The 13687-nt window shown below is 46.5% G+C and overlaps 2 protein-coding genes across 4 annotated transcripts in view; one reads left to right on the top strand and one right to left on the bottom strand.

Moving 5' to 3' along the window:
• Window positions 1–860, bottom strand: part of FAM120A (family with sequence similarity 120 member A) — a 114177-nt gene extending 113317 nt beyond the window's left edge. For 2 of the 3 annotated variants that reach the window (XM_054500474.1, XM_054500475.1), the window contains exon 1: window positions 156–860. In XM_054500474.1, the coding sequence (XP_054356449.1) occupies window positions 156–629 (474 nt within the window). In that variant the 5' untranslated portion in view covers window positions 630–860. The remainder of the gene's footprint in view (window positions 1–155) is intronic. The other variant, XM_054500476.2, reaches the window with a different exon arrangement.
• An 85-nt stretch (window positions 861–945) lies between these two features.
• FAM120AOS (family with sequence similarity 120 member A opposite strand) lies at window positions 946–6078 on the top strand. Its single transcript, XM_054500478.2, is given in 5 exon segments — window positions 946–1484; window positions 1976–2043; window positions 2046–2095; window positions 4883–4913; window positions 4916–6078. Coding segments are annotated over 5 exon segments (216 nt in total). The 5' UTR covers window positions 946–1467; the 3' UTR covers window positions 4966–6078.
• Window positions 6079–13687: the final 7609 nt, after the last annotated feature.

The following is a 13687-nucleotide window of genomic DNA, read 5'->3' as shown; positions in this document are numbered from 1 at the left end:
TTGCGGCCCGGCCCGGCCAGGCTATCCCGGGCAAGGGCTGGGGGAACTCGCTGCCCCCAGCGCCGCCACGGCCGGGCGACATTCTGCGCCCTGGGAAGGGGGATAGGGGTGCGGCGCGGCCCCAGTCCCCGGCCCGCCCGGATCCCCGGCCTCACCTTGACGTGGAAGCGGATGAGCGCCAGGCGGATGCAGTGGGCCATGCAGACGGGCGGCAGGAACCAGACCTTTGGCGGCGGGGTGCCCTTGTTCTGGACATGGCTGACGATCTGCTGTGCCGTCTGGCGCTCGTTGCCCTGCCGCTTAACCCACTCGTGCAGCCGGGCCTTCTCGAGCGCGCCGTTGAAGAAGACGAAGAGCTCGATGTTGCCGCCGAAGCAGGCCTTGGCCAGCGCCGCCAGGTAGCCAAGCATGTGGTTCCACTGGCCGCCGCTGACCCAGTCGGTGTAGAAGCCGCCGTAGAGGCGGTGCAGGCAGTTGTCGGCGTCCACCAGCAGGCGCAGCGGGGTCTGCGGGGGCCGCTGCCGCCCGCCGCCCACCAGGCTGCCCCGGGCCAGCTTCTGCAGCTCCACCGGCACCACGGCGCTCGGGCAGTGCTTCTCGATGTAGTCCTGGAAGCCCTGCACGCCCATGGCGGCGGCGGGGGCGCGGGCGCGGGTGCGGGCGGGGGGCGGCGGGGCCGGGGGTGGTGGGGCCGTGGCGCGCGGGCGGGCTGGCGGGCGGGGGCGGCGGCCTCTAGGGGGGACTGGGGCGGGTCGGGGGCACGCTCATGGCCGCCGCGGCCGCCATGTGCTGCCGCCTCCCAGGGCCATGTCTGGGGAGGGACCTGCCGCCGCCGCCGCTGCCGCCGCTGCGAGGCCGAGGCCGAGGCCGAGGCTGAGGGCCGGGGCGGGGCGGGCGGGCGGCGCTGACGTAGCGGACCCGCCCGGCGCGGACACCGCCCAGGCCCGCCGGCTAGCAGGCGGAAGAGGCGGCGCCGGCGGGACGCGGCTCCGGGCTCCCGGAGGCGGCGGCGGCGGCGGCGGCGGCGGCGGCGGCGGTGGAGGCGGAGGCCCGGAGTTGGGCCGGGACGGGATCCAGGAGGCCCCTGAGCCGGAGCAGGCAGCGCCTGGAGACCACAGGCCGTTCGCCCGCCTCAGGCCGGTCGGCCGCCGCTCCCCTCCCTGCTCCCTGTTCCCGGCAGGGCCAGAGAGGCCGCAGCCTCCGCCCGGTGGTTCTCGGGCGAAGGGAAGTCGCGAAGCAGGTCCCGGGGCAGAGCTCGCCTGCTCCTGAGGGAAGCGGCGATAAGATGGCGGTTTGAAGGGGAGCCGGAGGCTGAGTCACTCTGCTCGTCGGTACGCCGCCTTTCTAACGCCGCCGCCGGCTCGCACCACTCTGGGCCTACTGCCCACACTGACTGCGGGGTCCGGGAGAGCGGGATGCTGGCCGGCCGCGCCTGGCTTCTTGGAAAGAGCAGGAAGGAGCGCGAGAATGCAGTTCCGCGGCAGGTGCTCATCCCAGCAGCTTCAGGCTCTCGGTTGTCGTGGTTTTTACACCTATGACAAATGACATGGCCAAATATACCATAATGTCTGAAGGTACAGGTAGCCCTAAGCGCCTGCTCGTCACGGAAGAGACTGTCTTGAGAACACAGGTCTGTTGCAGCGTGGGAAAGCCTGCGTTCCCACTGCGCAATGGCTAGACTGAAACGTGCGCCTTTGCAGTGGCTCTCCCTGCTGTTCTGAGGGAGAGGGATTTGAATCTTGTTGCTTTAGTAGCATCTTCTGGAAGGAGGTCGTTTACGTAAATTCTGTTCCAAAGCTCTGTCGTAATTGTTTCTAAAATGAGGTTGATACTGTATGTATATTAGGCTTGCATAAAACATTTTCAAAAAGAGATTAATGTCTTTCAGAATATAAATTTAGAAACCCAGCACTCTAAAAGTTTTAAAGTGCCGCTTTTACTTACCTTCATCTCTCCATTTGTTCTTTTTTTGGAGAAACCTCTGTAGAGAAGCAGGATGCAACCGACAGGCTGTGGCCGGACAGCTGCTGCCCAGCACATGGAGCCGCACGAGCACGATTTGGCCAAAGAAGCCCCCATACTCCCGGTGAAAAAGGCAAGTTGGATTTTTCTGCTTTCTTTTCTGATACCCACCTTAAATGCAAGCCAGTATCATATATACATAAATTAAATGCTGCTGGTATTTTAGGAAGTTACATTTAAAAGCAGGCTGACAAGTTATGCCACTCACCTATGCATAAAATTAGTCACAAAGCCAGGATGACATGTTATCTAGAAATAATACAGGCCAGGTGCGGTGGCTCACGCCTGTAATCCCAGCATTTTGGGAGGCCGAGGTGGGTGAATCATTTGAGATCAGGAGTTCGAGACCAGCCTGGCCAACATGGTGAAACCCCGTCTCTACTAAAAATGCAAAAATTAGGCGGGCCTGGTGTTGTGTGCGCCTGTAATCCCAGCTACTTGGGAGGCAGGAGAATTGGTTGAACCTGGGAGGCGGAGGTTGCAGTCAGTGGAGATGGCGCCACTGCACTCTCTAGCCTGGGCAAAAAGCGAGATTGCGTCTCAAAAATAAATAAATAAATAAATAAAAGAAATAATACAGTTAGCCATTAAATAACAAGGCAAAATCCAGAAATATCCAAATTTGCTTTTATAACCCAAGGCAGGTTCACAAGGTGAGGAGTATTATTTAATCACTCGTATTTTCATTTGTAGCATTGCATTCCATGTATTTACCTTTTCTTTAAACACTCTTGCTTTTAATTTTTAAAAATGCATTAGTGTGGCTGGGCGTGGTGGCTCAGGCCTGTAATCCCAGCACATTGGGAGGCCGAGGCGGGCAGATCACAAGGTCAAGAGATGGAGACCATCCTAGCCAACATGGTGAAACCCCATCTCTACTAAAAACACAAAAATTAGCCGAGCGTGTTGGTGCACACCTGTAGTCCCAGCTACTCGGGAGGCTGAGGCAGGAGAATTGCTTGAATCCGGGAGGTGGAGGTTGCAGTGATCACACCACTGCACTCCAGCCTGGCAACAGAGCGAGACTCCATCTCAAAAAAAAAAAAAAAAAAAAAAAAAGCCAGTGCCAGTATCTGGAATTCTGGAAATAAATTTATTTTCACCTTATTACATTGTAGAGGTCTAAGGTTCTGGAGTCAGGCCCCCAATATCCATCTTAGGATAAGTCTGTGCCCTTGCAAAAATATTTACCTTATTGAACTTTGGATTTTATCATCTGTAAAATCAACATATTAATAGTACTTAACCTCCCAGGTTGTTATAAGGATTAAATCAGATAACCTGTGTGCCTGCCACACAACAAATGCTCAATAAATGTTGGCTTTTGTAGTTACTTCCAGAAACTGTATTTGTCTAGACTTATACTCGAGAACATAGACCAGTTATTGTACTTTTGGAAAGTTTAAAATTCATTATTGTATCATAACACATAAAACTCAATTCTTAGTTGCCCTATTTAGCTGTGTATTCTTTAAAAAAAAAAAAAACAACTTTATTTATTGAGTAACTATTGATGGCGGGCAAAATGTTTAGCTGACAAACGCTTATATACTCTGCATCCTTAGCTCAAATTCAGGGGTTGGTTGAAGTTAAATTGCTTAAATATTGAGGTAAAAATAAACATCTGGGCCAGGCGTGGTGGCTCATACCTATAATCCCAGCACTTTGGGAGGCTGAGGCGGGCAGATCACAAGGTGAGGAAATCGAGACCATCCTGGCTAACATGGTGAAACCCCGTCTCTACTAAAAAAAAAAAAAAAAAAAAAAAAATATATATATATATAGCCGGGCGTGGTGGCGGGCGCCTATAGTCCCAGCTACTCAGGAGGCTGAGGCAGGAGAATGGCATGAACCCAGGAGGCGGAGCTTGCAGTGAGCCGAGATCACGCCACTGCACTCCAGCCTGGGCAACAGAGCGAGACTCCGTCTTAAAAATAAAAAATAAACATCTGTATTTAAAATTTAATAAAAAGTTATGTCTTCTTGGGGGGTCACAATATGACAACTAATGGTTGGGGACTTTTTCTTTTTTTATTTTGTATTTATTTTATTTATTTTTTCTCCCCCAAGATGGAGTCTTGCTCTGTTACCCAGGCTGGAGTATAGTGATGTGATCTCAGCTCACTGCAACCTCCTTCTCCCAGGTTCAAGTGATCTCCTGCCTCAGCCTCTGGAGTAGCTGGGATTACAGGTACACACCATCACACCTGGCTAAGTTTTGTATTTTTAGTAGAGATGGGGTTTCACCATGTTGGCCAGGCCAGTCTCGAACTCCTGACCTCAAGTGATCCATTTGCCTCTGCCTCCCAAAGTGCAGGGATTACAGGCGTGAGCTACCGCACCTGGCCTAATATCATTAATTAATATTTTACTTAGGTGAGGTATCTAACCACCAGCAATAACAGATGAGTTTCCAGTTTTTCAAACAAGGTAATAAGAGACCTTGATCCTGCCCATGTAATCATTAGCATATGTTGGGAGACCAGCAGGCTGGAGCTAAGCAGGGAGTCTGTGATCATGGAAGAGAGCAAATTAATCCACACTAGGGATTCTAACCTATAATGTTTACCTAGCACCAGCCCTGTTAATTAATTGTCAATTTAAATTACCCAGAAGAACACACACATCTGTAGGCCTGCTTCATAAACGGTAGATCAGTAACTGACCACACTGCAGCCGTGTGTCGGCAGTTGAGTTTTTTGGTCTTCAGGCTGTGCTGTCTATCCAGTACTGTGAGTTATCAGCAGTAGCAGAGGGTAGGAGAGCTCCACGGAGATCAATATTCGGACTCTGGAGACCATGACAAAATACATTTCATATTCCAAACTAATATATAAACTAACTTTTTTTTTCTTTTCAGATTTCCAGAAGCTGTTCTGTCAATAACAAAGTCTCAAAACCACAAAACCACCAACACTAAGATCATTCTTGAGTCCAATTTGAAAAACTAGGGTCAAGTTCTGCAGAGGCATTGAAAGGACAAGATACCACCCTAATACCCATTGTGTGAGGGAAAATGCTCTATTCACCATTCCTCAGCTTCTGCTTCTGGTTTCAGAGTTCTCGCTATATTGGAGGGTGTTTTAAAGCTAGAGTGGTCTTTATCCACTTTTATTAACACATCTGAATGTGAAGGTCAAGAGAGGAAAGTGATATGTCCTAAGTCAGAGTAGAGTCAACAAGAAAATAAGACAAACAGCGACTGAGCCCCTGATGTATACTGGGCATTGGCGAGCTACTGGGGATATGGAGATGAAGAAAACGTAATCCCTTCTTCAAGGAGCCCAACCTACCAAGGTAGACAGACATATAGACAAATAGATACTTGCATAGAAAAAAAGAGGAAAAGGGGATCAGTGTGACCTGTGTAACTAAGTACCTTATACAACCCTCCTGCAACAGATCATATTGCCCTTTATAGTAGGGATGGTAATCCCATCTCTGAATTCCACATGTGCTTTGCAGTCATACCACACCCATGTGTCTGTTGGTCCTGACTGTACCATTTATAAACAGCTTCACTTTCAGCAGTTCTCAGCCCTCTTAAGCTAGGGTCATTGTCAGTAGGGATACTGCTTCACAAGCGTCAGCAGAACACCAAAGGAGACCGTATGGGTGAAAGCAACCAACACTGCCCTGGCACTTCATAGGTTCTTAGAGTTTTCATCTTTTACTTTCAGTCTAACACAGCACTGCCTGCTTTTTGTTTTTGTTGCTTGGTTTGTTTCTTTCTTACCGTGTTCACCAAACTTGTGTCCAAATAGCTTTGGGCTGATGCAAGAATATCTATGTGGAAGAGAAAGAAGAGTTGTTCTCATGGAGGGCCTTCAGATGAGTGCTATAGACACTCTAGGCAACTCTCCAAGAGGCTTCTCAAGCAGGGTGGGCAGTGAGAGCTGCTGTGGAATCAATGGACAAACATTGACAGGGACTGCTTTGAAAGAGTACTCAGTTGAGTATATATATTCTCTCTTAAGGGCTAAAAGTTTATAATCATCCCTTAAACACTGTGATGCGATCTTTTGAAGTAAACTATATTTTACAATGTGATATAAATCAAATGAGTTTTTTTTTAGTTAGGAATTCCCGTAAGTATAAAGCCATTTTAAGATGTACGTTTTAGAGACTAGCTATTGTTAAGTGGTCTGTTACATTTGTGTAAACTATAAAGATCTTTCCTGAGGAAGCAAGTCTCTCATACCAGAATGCGAAAACACCAGCCCCAGGCTTGAGTAGCCTAGATCACATGAAGCTGACTTCCTCTGAGGAGTCTAGGACCTCAGATATAGGTGGGAGCACACAATCATCCTTCTGGAAACAGCTAAGGCTTGTGGCTCAGGCCTTTGACCTTGCTGACAAAGGAAGAGGTCAGGGTTGACGAGAGCTCTAGGAAGAATGAAAGTGCCTCTGGAAGGCAGGAAGAAAGTTACTGTAATACTTTATCCTCAGGGTGGAACAAGAGTCTGGGGAAGCTCTGCCCTATAAAGTCCCCTTCCCCATTCCTTCCAGGTCCCTGGTGTGGTGGTATAAGGAGAGTTGGCCCAATCTGGGAGCTGAGAGATCTGAGACATCCATCTACTGCATCAGTGCACTCAGAAGTGAGGATTTTGGCACAGTTATTCATGAGACATCAGCCCATCATGTAAAACATGCCTCCAGTTTGGTTAAACTAGGAAGTGCTATATAATATTTAAAAATCAGTTACATGTCACTGATAAAAGACTTAATATTACCCTGATATTATTTTTCTTGAGGCAACATGATGAAACCCATTGTCTACAAAAAATCCAAAAATTAGCCAGGTGAGGTGTGCACCTGTAGTCCCATCTTCTCAGGAGGCTGAGGTGGGAAGACTACTTGAGCCAAGGTGGTGGAGGTTGGAGTGAGCCCAGATTACGCCACTTGCACTCCAGCCTGGGCAACAGAGTGAGGCCCTGTCTCAAAAAAAAAACTCAAATGAATTTTATGAAAGTTGGAGAACCAGGATTAAGACTGGTTGGGAACTAAGAATGACAGGTACTTCTAACAATACAGCTGGGGTGCTGTTGATGACATGAATGAACCCCAATCTTACTGTAGTCATTTGCTCAAGATTCAAAGTCATGAAAAAGAGTAGAATGGACCAAACTTAGGTACTAAGAGTCCCCAGCCTGGCAGTGAAAACAGTATAGTTCCTTTGACTTTAATATGGGGAAACAGGTTCCTGGATTGACGATCTCACCAAAACTATACACAATTTTTTTTTATTTTTTCTCAGACCTCTCGGATGAATATATACAATTTCTGAGAAAGAAACCTGAGTACCTTTAGGAAGGGAAAAGGAATGCTGAATATCCCTAAACAACATGTCTTACATATTTGGTAAGACTTACTATACCTTGTCCTAGAAGATAGAAGATGCCCTGCCCTTAGAAGACAAAGAGACGGTAAAGCTATGCCTTCTAAATCTTAAGCCACTCTTCAGATAATGGATCCCTTCATGGTCAGCCCAAACATCTCAAGAACTTTTAATTTGTACCGTTTGTCTTTTTTTTTTTTCCATTTATTTAATACCACAAATTCACTTTATTATTATGAAGCCAATATCTACATCTCACAAAGATTCTCGTAAGAAATGCAGAACTCCTGGCTGGGCGCAGTGGCTCATTCCTGTAATCCCAGCACTTTGGGAGGCTGAGGCAGGTGGATCACCTGAGGTCGGGAGTTCAAGACCAGCCTGACCAACATGGAGAAACCCTGTCTCTACTAAAATACAAAATCAGCTAGGTGTGGTGGCACGTGCCTGTAATCCCAGCTACTAGGGAGGCTGAGGCGGAAGAATCGCTTGAACCTGGGAGGTGGAGGTTGCGGTGAGCCGAGATCACACCATTGCACGCCACCCTGGGCAACAAGAGCGAAACTTCATCTCAGGAAAAAAACAAACAAACAAAAAACGCAGAACTCCTTACTGGCCTCAAAACGTACTATGGCATTTCCATAACCTACAGGTCTAGAAATCCTGTGCCAAATATGGTTAACTTGTTTGCTGAGAAGGATGTGGAAGAACGGGAACCCTCATACACAGCTGATGGGAAAACAGTCTGGAACTTTCTTAAAACATTCTGGTAAATGGGGGCCCTGCAAGCTAGAAAGTGTGGCTATAATCCCTGGCTTTTTTCCTTTTTTAAACTTTTTCTCTCTCAGTCCTGACCTAAAGATGACCCTGGTCAGGCTGGGCATGGTGGCTCACGCCTGTCATCCCAACACTTTGGGAGGCCAAGACGGGCATATCACCTGAGGTCAGGAGTTCAAGACCAGCCTGACCAACATGGAGAAACCCTGTCTCTACTAAAAACACAAAATTAGCTGGGTGTGGTGGTGCATGCCTGTAATACCAGCTACTTGGGAGGCTGAGGCAGGAGAATCACTTGAACCCGGGAGGTGGAGGTTGCAGTGAGCCGAGATCGCGCCATTGCACTCCAGCCTGGATAACAAGAGCAAAACTCCGTCTCAAAAAAAAAAAAAAAAAATTCTGAGAGAAAACCTGTCTTTCCAGCCAGAGGAGCAGGAAAAAATGACCCTATGGTCTGAAGAATGTGGAAATAATCCATCTTTTTTTTTCTCTCTCTCTGCTTTCTGCCTGAGGGGCATTCCTTTTGGTAAAATGAGCAGGCAGTGTGGGCAGGTAATCATCAGAGAGAAAGCCCATCTTTCTAAGCCAGAGGATGAGGAAAAGGGGCCCCCTGGGTGCCAGAGAGTCTGGGGAGAAATCCTGAAGAGCAAAGACCTGAAAACAGGATTCTCTAATTCTGTACATGAGCTGAATTCCATGCTCAGCCCAGAGCTGCACATACAAGAGGCAGAGCCCAAGCAACACAGCCACACTCTGAACTGACACTCGGACCACCACCACCAAACAGAAGGCAACGCAGGACCTGCAGACTAAGGCTAACGAGACTGATTGCCTGACAAAACAGAAAAGAAACATTCTTCAGGGAATTTTAGCAGAACACAGAGTCTCCGAACATAAAACAGACAGCCCTCACTGCACAGCAGTTCAGAACTGTAAAAATTACCTTCCAACCTGAAACTGCCATGTGCTGTTCATAATCATTAATGGGTAAAATTGTGATTTTTTCCTGTCTTTTGAAAATTGTCAAAACACTGATAATCTTGTACTGTTAGAAATGTATAAGGAAACAATAAAGTAAATATTTTTGTACACTGTAATTTAAAACATTAGCAACACTGGGAATTAAAGTGCTCGATGTCTTCCTAAAAAACCATCAAGAGACATTTGAACAGTGCTTGCCTTCTTCAAAAGTCATGTACCTTATGATATGGAGCGAGCACCTTTTCTGTGTTTCAGAAACTTGTCATGCCCCTTCTGAGTTTGGATCAGCTTCCAATATTTTATCCTTTTTGCTTTCAATGTCATGAAATATCTCCAAGTCCCTTTAATGTGAAGGTTTTTGCTGACGTTCCTTCCTCTGGGACATCTTCATCCTTTTCATCACAACTGCTTTCTTCATTTATTTGATGAATTCACCTTCTCGGCAGCAGTGCCAGCATCCCCATAGTCTGTTTCTTCAGTGACCCCATTTATGTTTGATTTGCATTCACTTTCAGTGTTTTCAGTTTTGAGTTTCTTTGCTGCACTTCTATCTTTATTTGTCAGTTTTCTCTTTTGAATATCCATTTGTGTAAAAATGCCATGTGGGTTTATCACTGGAAGACAAGGAGGCCACACAATTCACACTTTGCTGTCTGTGCGTGAAATGAACACAGATGCACAGTGACCTATCACCTGCAGGTTTTGGAAAGAAGAGGCATGATTGGTCACTGATCATGATATACCTCTGTTATTATGTAGTGATTTGTGGACTGGGGAGCTAGCAGAAAGAACTGCATGCAATTACAGTTTATATATTCTGGTAACTCAAATTTGAACCATGTTGTCACATGTTGTCAGGGGACTGGTGTTCACCATAATAACTAAAAGTTCAGAATCATGAAATGTCACTTCTGATATATTCTATTCATTAAAAGTCAGTCCTAATTCTGGCTCACACTCAAGGGGAGGGGAATTAGGCCCCAGCTTCTGAAGAGAAGATCTCCAGTGAATTTGTGGACATATTTTAGGATTTTTCAGGAAGTCCATATTCCTGAAGAATATTGGCACTGGGTATAGAATTTTGGATGGATGATTCTAGGAGTGCTTTAAAGATATTGTTCCACTGCATCCTGGCCTACATGATTTTTTATTATATGTCTGAGATAACCCGCATTTCAAATTGTTGTTCCCCATACCGAGTGTATTGGGTTTTTTTCTGGCTACTTTCAGGATTCTTTAAATCTTTGGTTTTCAGCAGTTCGATTATGATATGCTGAGCATCTTGTTTGGATTTTGCTGAGTTTCTTGAATGTGTATTTATATTGTTTGTCAAATTTAAGAAGTTTTCAGCAGTTATTTCTAAAAACTTTTTTAGTGTCTGCACCAATTTCTCTTTTCCCTCTGAGACTCCAGTGTCAAAAAATATGTGATTTTCTGGTGTTGTCTCCCAGGATCCTGAAGTTCTGTTCATTCTGTTTAATCCATTTTCTCAGTGTCCTCTGGTTAATTTCTACTGATCTGTCTTCAATTCACTGACTCTTTCTTTTGTTATTTCCATTCTGCTACTAAGTCCATCCATTACATTTTTTAACTTCAGAAATATAATTTTTTCAGTTCTAGAATTCTTATTTTTAATTTTCATAGCTTCTGGGTCTCCATCAAGAACTTCTTTCTTTCTTTCTTTTTAGGCAGAGTCTCACTCTGTCACCCGGGCTGCGATCTTTGCGCACTGTAACCTCCGCCTCCCAGATTCAAGTAATTCTCCTGCCTCAACCTCCTGAGTAGCTGGGATTACAGATGTGCACCACCACGCCTGGCTAATTTTTTGTATATTTTTAGTAGAGACAGGGTTTCACCATGTTGGCCAGACTGGTCTCGAACACTCAACCTCAGGTGGTCCACCCGCCTTTGCCTCCCAATGTGATGGGATTACAGACATGATTACGGCCACTGCGCCCGGCCCTTTGTTTTCATCTTAAGAGCACAGTTATAAAAGTTGTTTTAAGTTGTTGTCTGATGATCCAACATCTGAGTCATTTTTGGAATGACATGTGTTGGTTGTCTTTTTCCTTGTGAATAGGTCATACTTACCTGGTTGCTTGCACATCTAGTAATGTTGGATCGTATTCTGGATGTTTTGAATACCAAGTCCCGAGAGTCTGCAACTTGTTAAAATCCCCTGGAGAAGATTGATTGTAAGCAGACAACCAATTCAGTTAAGTTCAGATGACAAACTGTCTCCCCTTCTGTGGTGGTCCCGGTGGAACCACTTCAAGTTTCAAAGACTCGGTTCACTTCTCTGTATCTGCCTGTGCATGTGCAGCTTAGGCCTGAGCCCAGGACTTGTGCCAGCCCATACCCAGACTTAGGGATTCCCCTCCTCTAGCTCTCTCTTCTCTAGGATTCATCAACACACACTGCTTGGCTCACAGAAATGTCTTGGAGTTTTGTTGCCCATCTGCCTCTTTATGGTAGCATGACTGGGGTCTCCCTCACAGCAGGGCTGGGAAAGAAAGAGAGAGAGAGAGGAAGAACACAGGGATATCCCCCTGCATTCTTTGGTTCACAGGGGCTCCTTTTCCTGGTCCTTTGGCCAGAAAGACCGAGCTCTTATTAGAGTTTTTACTGCACATGTCAACTGGGAAGTCACTTGACGGGGTTGGGGGGAGGTCTGCCTTTATATCAAAGCTGAAAGGGGCTGGGCGCGGTGGCTTATGCCTGTAATCCCAGTACTTTGGGAAGCTGAGGCCGGCAGATCACTTGAGGTCAAGAGTTCGAGCCTAGCCAACATGGTGAAACCCAGTCTCTACTAAAAATACAAAAATTAGCCAGGCGTGGTGGCAGGCGCCTATAATCCCAGCTACTTGGGAGGCTGAGGCAGGAGAATTGCTTGAACCTGGGAGATGGAGGTTGCAGTGAGCTGAGATTGTGCCACTGCACTCCATCCTGGGTGACAGAGACTCCGTCTCAAAAAAAAAAAAAAAAAAAAAAAAAAGCTGAAAGGGGTAGGAGTACAGAAAACTGGGAAACACATGCCTGTTTCGTGACTTCTTCAAGTTTTGTCACCCTCCTTCTTCCAATTTGCCTGCCATTATTTACTTTCCAGAGACCTCAAGGAGTTGGCATTTTGTTTTGTTTAGAATTCTTAGTTTTCTTTTCTTTTCTTTTATTTCTTGGGACAGAGTCTTGCTCTGTCGCCCAGGCTGGAGTGCATTGGCGCCATCTCAGCTCACTGCAGCCTCCGCCTCCGCCTCCTGGGTTCAAGCGATTCTCCTGCCTCAGCCTCCCGAGTAGCTGGGACTACAGGCGTGCACCACCATGGCTGGCTAATTTTTGTATTTCTGGTAGAGGTGGGGTTTCACCATGTTGGCCAGGCTGGTCTCGATCTCCTGACCTCGTGATCCGCCTGCCTCAGCCTCCCAAAGTGCTGGGATTACAGGTGTGAGCCACTGCGCCCGGCCTAGAATTCTTAGTCTTCTTTGGGAGGCTGAGGCAGGCGGATCACCTGAGGTCAGGAGTTCGAGACCAGCCTGGCCAACATGGCGAAACCCCATCTCTGCTAAAAATACAAAAATTAGCCTGGCGTGGTTGTGCATGCCTGTAATCCCAGCTACTCGGGAGGCTGAGGCAGGAGAATCGCTTGAATCCAGGAGGCGGAGGTTGCAGTGAGCTGAGATCATGCCACTGCACTCCAGCCTGAGAGACAGACCAAGACTCTGTCTAAAAAAAAAAAACAAAAAGAGAATTCTTAGTTTTGATGAGTGGGAGAACTGAACTGTACTGTGCCTACTCCATCTTGGCCAGCACAAGAAGTCCCAAAACTTAAAAAAATTTATAAAATTTAAACTTGAGGAGCTGTTTTGTTTTTGTTTTTGTTTGTAGGTAATCAGGTGTTTTTTTGTTTGTTTGTTTGAGACGGAGTTTTGTTCTTGTTGCCCAGGCTGGAATGCAATGGCGCGATCTCAGCTCACTGCAAACTCCGCCTCCCGAGTTCAAGTGATTCTCCTGCCTCACCCTCCCAAGTAGCTGGGATTACAGGCATGTGCCACTATGCCCAGCTAATTTTGTATTTTTAGTAGAGACAGGGTTTCTCCACGTTGGTCAGGCTGGTCTTGAACTCCCGACATCAGGTGATCCATCTGCTTTGGCCTCCCAAAGTGCTGGGATCACAGGCGTGAGCCACTGTGCCCAGCCAGGTGTTCTTAAATATAATTTTTTATCTCCTTTCCTACAAAGAGGGGTTTTTAGAACTGTTTGCTTGGCAGGTGAAGAATCTGCATGTTGTGGTTCTTTATTACCGAATGAGAAAATACCAGACTTTACCTTAGGTTTATTTGTTCCCCAGTTCAACGGAATTTAACCTTAGAATTTCCTAAAGATCTTTCTAAAAGTTTTTTATTTCTCCAAGTGTCATAGTACTGCATTTATGAATCCCAAATTGGCTTCCACTGTCTATTTAAACTTGATATAAGATACAGGAAGATTATTTTGTCACCACCCTCTTTCTATTCCAAACACTATTTACATGAAGGAAACTTTAGTAAGAGAAGATATTTTGGAAAAGATTTTGTA

The sequence above is a fragment of the Pongo pygmaeus genome, chromosome 13 (genome assembly GCF_028885625.2).
Source record: "Pongo pygmaeus isolate AG05252 chromosome 13, NHGRI_mPonPyg2-v2.0_pri, whole genome shotgun sequence".
Lineage (NCBI taxonomy): Eukaryota > Metazoa > Chordata > Mammalia > Primates > Hominidae > Pongo > Pongo pygmaeus.
The sequence above is the reverse complement of the archived record's forward strand: the minus strand, read 5'-3'. Positions and strand labels throughout refer to the sequence as shown.